The sequence below is a fragment of the Echinops telfairi genome, unplaced genomic scaffold, assembly GCF_000313985.2.
Source record: "Echinops telfairi isolate 266 unplaced genomic scaffold, ASM31398v2 ScPeMD7_7472;HRSCAF=8510, whole genome shotgun sequence".
NCBI lineage: Eukaryota > Metazoa > Chordata > Mammalia > Afrosoricida > Tenrecidae > Echinops > Echinops telfairi.
The window spans coordinates 1973662-1980207 of record NW_022111376.1 but is presented as its reverse complement, the minus strand read 5'-3'; the positions used below and the strand labels follow the sequence as shown (position 1 = coordinate 1980207).

At 53.6% G+C, this 6546-nt stretch overlaps 1 protein-coding gene across 1 annotated transcript; it reads right to left on the bottom strand.

The window, feature by feature from the left end:
* Positions 1-3471: 3471 nt before the first annotated feature.
* On the bottom strand, positions 3472-4233 carry LOC123521159 (EKC/KEOPS complex subunit LAGE3-like). The gene is made up of 3 exons (XM_045285478.1): positions 4034-4233; positions 3796-3924; positions 3472-3710 (listed from the first exon to the last, which is right to left on the bottom strand). Exons 1-3 carry the CDS (start codon positions 4231-4233, stop codon positions 3572-3574), a joined length of 468 nt encoding a protein of 155 aa, XP_045141413.1. The 3' UTR covers positions 3472-3571.
* Between the last annotated feature and the right edge of the window lie 2313 nt (positions 4234-6546).

The following is a 6546-nucleotide window of genomic DNA, read 5'->3' as shown; positions in this document are numbered from 1 at the left end:
CCCTTCTGCCCCCACAGAGCCTCTCCTCCATCCGATTCCCAGTTCCTTGTTGTTCGTTCCCGAGTGTAGACTTGTCTGAGGAGCACCCTGCAGCCCTGAGAAGTCCTCAAAGGGGGTGCTCTTCATGGATCGGTGGGCAGAGAAGAGCATCACAGGTGACTTCCCTGCTCAGTATGATTTCTGAGACTTGGAGTCCCTACGAAACAGATAGCCTCATCTTCCTCCCACTCAGTGGCTGGTGGGGATCCACTGACCACCTTGTCATTTGTGACCCTGCGCTTAAGCTCATTGCGCCACCAGTGCCCGCTAGCCGGGAGCCCAGGGAGCAGTGAGTGTCCCTTTGCTGTGAGTTGGTCGTGCTTCTGCCAGGCAATCCACCTTCAAAGATGTCACCCCCAGGCCAGCGCACTACTCCTCCTAGGCCCTCGCGTGAGCTTGAAGGAGCATCAGCGACTTCCAGCAGCCCAGAGGAGAGTGGGCAGACTCTAGTGCTCCCACAGCCCCCACAACTGTGCCGAGTGGCACAACCTGCAGGGAGCCTTCAGAAGACATTGGACGTCAAGCATTCGAATGGAGGGAAACCGTATGAAGGCCCGAGCAGAGCAACTCTTACCATACATTGGATAGTTCACATTGCCTTGAAAGTTCACTATTGCAGCCAAGGCAGGAAAGCTTTTGATGTGAACGCAAGGCCTAAAGTTCTCCATCTAGCCCAATGATAGATGGGCCTATTGTGCTGCAGTGTGTTACTTGGTATGGCTGTCTTAGGCATAGTCTTCCTGACTCCAGGCAAACAAGTGGGTGGGAGCAGGCGGACTGGGTGTGTCCTCTTTTCCTGGTGCGTGTGGTGCAGAGAAGGTGGCGGCAGGGGTGCGGAGTGGATCCTATGACCTAATTAAACGGGTTCACTGTGATCACAAAAACGTAAAGCTAACGTAGCCACTTGCCAACGTTGCCGTCCCTCTTGGTATAAGATGAGTCATCTCAGAAGCAAGAAAGGGGCTGTTTCATGACAATCAAGGAAAAGAACCCAGAGTGAAGTGTCTCCTAAGGTCCTGGGGAATCCCTGCACGCTGAACCAGCTTAATCCAGCAGGGCCTGCTGTGACCACAGAGAAGTGGCAAAGGAGTGGCAGCAGCAGAGCCAGGAGCCGGAGCGTGAAGATGGCAGGGAGATTCCTGGTGCATGGGGCAGGCAAAGCTGAGTGATTTCAGGCAGAAAGCTGGCTCGCGGGGTGGGGTGTGTGCAGACACTTAGGTGGGGAAGCTAGGCCTGCTGCACCAGGAAACTAGAGCTGAGCACCTTGGGCTGTGGGCTGTGCCCTTTGGGCATTGGTCAGCAGTGCTAAAAGAGCTGTGTAACATTGGCCATCAGGGCATAGGGCATGGACCAGAGAGTTGTCTGCATGTGGGCATGGCTGAGAAGAGCTGTCCTGACCAAAGGACCACCTGCCGAGCATCTCTGATCCTGAAATGTAATCTGTGTGCTCTTATCCGATGAGCCCCTCTCCCAATCTGTACTACCCGTGCTGTCCTCTCAAGTGCATACTTCTGAGGAGGGGGGAGTGGTTTCCACATAGTCGGGATTGGGGCCAGCCCCAGGGACCTCTCTATTGGTTCTCTGGTACATGCCAGTATGTTGTATTCACATCTTGGCACATTGGACTGAAGCCTGGTCTCTCTCCTCCCGTGGAAATATGAACAATGGGGTGAGGTAAACGTCTTTCTTCATTTTTCTACATGATGAGTCACTGCTATGCATGTAACGCATAGATCAACCTACCCAAACCCCCTGTCTTCAGGTCCACTCCGCCTCATCAGTGCGGGGCCATCAAGGAGACTCCAACGTCTGGTGACCCTTCTAGTGACAGAGGCACCTGCTCCTGGGGGTTTCTCTGGCTGGGAATCTTTAGGGCAGCAGACACCCTTACATCATGATCCAGTAGAGGGACTGGTGCTTTTACATGAAAACCCCCTGCCTTCCAGACAATTACAGCTTACAGCCACCGTGTCTATTTCAGACCTCCAAGGCTGAAAAGAAGCCTTGGAGGGGCTCGCGGGTAAGCCCTGGGGAGAGGGAAGGGGTGTTCTTGAAGGACAGTGGTTCAAACTAGGATGAGACTGTCTGTTCCCCTGAAGGCTTACAGAGTCAGATACCTCACGTAGGCTCGCTGTTGGGTCTGAATGCCCCCATCTTCCTGCCAGGGAGCATCTCTTAGGTTCGCACTGGCAGCCAAGGGGTTGGCAGTGCCATGTTGACCCAACAGTGCCACCAGGCATGATTCAGTGGCAACGGGGTCAAGACTGACTCCTAGGATCCCTCTCACACCATGGCCCTTTCCCTGTGGGTTTCCCAGGCTATTCATCATCACAGGAGCAGAAAGCCTCTGTTTTATGACTCAGAGCGGCCAGTGGGTTCAAAACGCCTACGTTGTGGTCAGAAGTCTCTGGTTTCTCCACCATTGAGTAGTTCCCAGTCCCAGGGCCTCTGCGTAGTTACATAATCTGGTGTCAATTTGAGGATTAAGAGTGTAGGGGTGGAGTCTAGCCTGTCAATCAGAATATAGCCCACGGGGCCTCTATGTGGACATGGCCTTCACCGGAGCATTCTGGGAACTCCTGGATTTCCTCCTTGGAGGCAGGAGACTCTCTTTACTCACTCCCTGAGGGACTCCTTAGTCTCTCTTTAGTGAAAAGACACATGCAACTAGAATAGTGCCCTGAGTTGGAGAAGCCATGTGGAGATGCCTGCCAGCACTGAGATTTTTACACCACTGAATCCACCAAGATTTCCCACCCACTGGGCTGTGATCTTCCTGCATCCAGCATCATTGCATGTGTTTCGGGAGTTTGAAGAGGACTTTATAGATTGGTATTGGACATGCGAGGTAATATCGGAACTGGACTGGATTTGGAGTTTTCTCAATATTTACTGCTCTTGTATATAAAGCTCTTTCCTATACACATGTGTCTGTAAATTTGTTTCTCTAGTCGACCCAGACTAATACAGCCTCCGAGGGATCCTCTCTGCCAGCCTGGACTTGCCCCGGTGGGGTTCCTAGGCTGTCGATCATGGCCCAGGCAGGCAGCCTCATCTTCCTTCCCCAGAGAGGCTGCTTGGTAATCCACACTATGCATCTTGTGGTCAGCAGCCCGGGTCCTAAGCCACCCCGTCACCCGGGCTCCAAGGATGGGACTGTAGATCTGAGAGAGCAAATATTCCCAAGTGTGGGTTTCCCTGAATGCTGACCAAGACCAACCAAACCCTCACTTCCAGATGATGCCGGCTCGGGAAGACTGTTCAGGGAACGCTGAATGGAGGGGCACACCTGGGTGTGACAGTCATCGTAGTGCATGTCTCCAGCGGTCTTCTGTCCCATTTCCCTGTGCCCCAGGCCCACCCCCTGCCCCGAGGGCCCAAGGCAGGGTGCTCTGGATGCGACACAACAGAAAAGGGAGCCTGACTCAGAAGAGAGGAAGCTCACGTTTATTTTGTGCTGGACAGAGTTACGACCCACCCTTCCACCTCCAGCCTCAGAGGGACAGAACAGCGAGGGACAGCACAGAGAGGCTCAGCCGTCCTTGCGGGACCACAGGTTCCTGAGACAACTGTACCAGTGGTTCTGCATAGCCTGAACGAGCTGGTGGAGGTGGCTGACCATGGTGGCAATAGCAATGTGCAGCCTGCTGGAGTCATCTGCAGTCAGGTGACTACAGGGGAGGGGAAAAGGGTTAGAGCCTGGCCTCACTGCCCCCCACCACATGACCCTGCGTGCACGGCCCCCAGCAAACTCACACAGTCAGGTCCCTGCCGTTCACCGTGACATCCTTGCCGACCACCCCAACCAGGCGCTCGGCCACTGGGAGGAGGGTCCTGCGGGCGATGTCGGCCTCTGTGCAGGACTGGAAAGGCACGGTCAAGATGCTGGATCGATGTTAAGGGGCCACGTGGCTGGATGTGACTGCCCCAAGCCCCATCTTCCCGCCCTGCCGCCCCCTCCCCCCCCAGGGCGCCGAGCCCAGAGAAAGGATACAACTCAATCAAAAGGATTCTTCCAGGTGCCGCACCTGGAGCCTGTTCACCACCGGGCACCAGGGCAGGCCGGGGACCCTGGGTCTGAGCCACTGCGCCCTCGGCCACATCCCCGCTCTCGGGGCCGCCAGAAGCACCTTGGCTGTTGTCCACCGAGCCCTTTTTGCTGCCACCACCAGCGCCCTCGCCCTTGGAGTCCATGTGGCCTGTCCTTTGTCTCCACTGCTGCTGCTGCTGCAGCTTCCACCACCGCCACCGCCGCCCAGGGAATGTTCGCTCACCACGCTCCGCCTCCCAGCGTGGGAGGGGCCGCCAGTGCGCCTGCGCAAACCCACCCCAGGAGGCCCAGAGCACGAGACTCTGTCTGGGGAACCGCCCCTCTCGGAGCCCAGCCCACCGGGAAGATGGTGGCCTGACAGTGCAACCCAAAAGGCAGCAGTAGCGCTCGTGAAACCGGGCGACCTTGACCCCGACCTTAGCAAGCTCCGAGTGCGTCCCCGTGCCCCACCCATGGAGTCCAGGTAGCATCACACGTCCCCCACACTGCTAGAACCTAGCAGGAATTTCGTACCCCCTTAAGACCTAAAAGACATGGGCGCCTCCCTCTGGAAAAACAGAAGCTAGCCCCCTTGGGTGAAACGACTCGCTGCATGTTGCTCTGTGCCTTTCTCCTCGGGCAAACGGTTCACAAAGTAAGCACCTTTGGATAATTTTCTGTCTTCTCGGCCGCCGGCTGTGATACTGCACCCCTCCTAGAGTGGCCCATGCCCATTGTAGGTGACATAGGGCTTACACATTGGGCTGCCAGTAGCAAGGGCGGCAGGTGGAAACCACTTGCCACATGATGGGGCAGAGAGGAGGTTTTCTCCTGTAAAGACATACGTGCTCCGAAACGCACAGGGGCAGTTCCACGTTGTCCTGTAGGGGAGCTAGCAGTCGGAAGGAGAAGCTCAGTGTTTGGACCCAGGGGCGCAGTCTGTAGCAGCACCTTGGAGCAGGGCCTGCTCCTAAGGAAACACATGTAGGTAGACAAGGCTACGTGCTATTGGACTGGCCAGTGTAGTGCAGAGAGGACTGGTCGGTGGTCATGCAAATAGGGGGCATCCAACGCAGGCAGTAGCACAGAGGTGTTTGGCTTTGCCAGCTGCCATCCTGCAGAGCGTAGCTTACGTTCATCAGGAGCAGGCTATTTACTATCGTTTTAGGAGGAGGTGGGCTTTCTCTTTGAGCCCATCTCCAATGATTATGACCTGTAAAGCTGTAACAGGTGAGGGGACCAGAACTCAGACACCTACAGAACCTCAGGTGGTATGTAAGTCTGGGTAGACTAGAGAAACAAATTCATTGCCTCTCATGTGTAAAAGAAAGAGCTTTATATAAAAGAGCAAATGTTTATTGAGAAAACATCCCAACCGAATTGAAGTCCATAAAATCTGATATTAGTTCGTATGCCTGATACCAGTCTATGAGTTTCTCTTAAGACTCACACAACACATGTAATGACACCAAATACAGGAAGGTCACAGGCTACTTGGTGGAAAATCTCATGGATGTAGCGGTAGTGGAAGCATCTGGTCACTGGCCTGGGTCTCTATGAGGTTCCTCCAGCTTCAGGTTTCTAACTACATCAGTGTTGCTACATCTGGCTTGTCTCCCAGGGAGAGTGTGTGACACGCTTCCAGGGAGGAAGACAGAAGTTCCCAGAATCCTCAGGAGAAAGCCATGCCCACACAGAAGCATGATGAGCTATGACATACTTGATAGGCTAGACTCAACCCCTTCGGTCAAGTTGAAAGGAGATCATGTAACTGCCACAAGACCACGCTTTGTCAACTTGACACTTTTACACAACTCCTTAGCCATTTATAATATTACACAAAACAATAATAAAATCATACCTGTACCTAAGGGGATACAACTAAAATGCATACAATTAAATAGGTGCCAGCCTCATTGAAACATAGTATAGTATAATTGAACAACACAACAGTATTCTATGCCTACAGTTGTAGTTAAGTGAACACCTACACCCTAATCCTAAAATCCTATTAATATATTCCCCCACCTGTGGATGTTTGTACGCCAGCAACTTCATTCCTTTATCCACCCCATTGTGGGTATCCAATTTCTATGCTGCCCACTTTTATCAACCCAGTGCTGTGAGGAGTCAAGCACGTTCTTTGATGTAAAGAATCCACATTCCAGTGGGAACACTGTGAGTCTGCATCTGTAAGCAGAGTCACATCAGGGCAGGCCGTCCATAAAGTCAGCAGCAATAGGCACCAATTCACAGGCTCAAAAAATGATCCTTCATCTGGTCAGGTTCTTGTCTACTCAGTGTGGGCCGCCTTTCTTAGGCTCACCAGGGTGCCCATTGGTCGCCTTGTATTTAGACTGTGGGCAGCGTGACAAATTCTCAAAAACCCCAGCCCAATTGGGGCTAAGTGATAAGTTCAGACCAGTCAACCCGGCTTGTCTTCTCCTCTAGTCCCTGTGAACCAGGTCCACGGTTGT

Excerpts from the sequence above, each read along its gene's own strand:
- LOC123521159 (XM_045285478.1), bottom strand. The coding sequence starts at position 4,233 with ATGGACTCCAAGGGCGAGGGCGCTGGTGGTGGCAGCAAAAAGGGCTCG. Across the intron at positions 3,925-4,033 it reads AGAATCCTTTTGATTGAGTT|CATCTTGACCGTGCCTTTCC; the intron begins GTATCCTTTCTC and ends ACATCGATCCAG. Across the intron at positions 3,711-3,795 it reads AACGGCAGGGACCTGACTGT|TCACCTGACTGCAGATGACT; the intron begins GTGAGTTTGCTG and ends CCTCCCCTGTAG.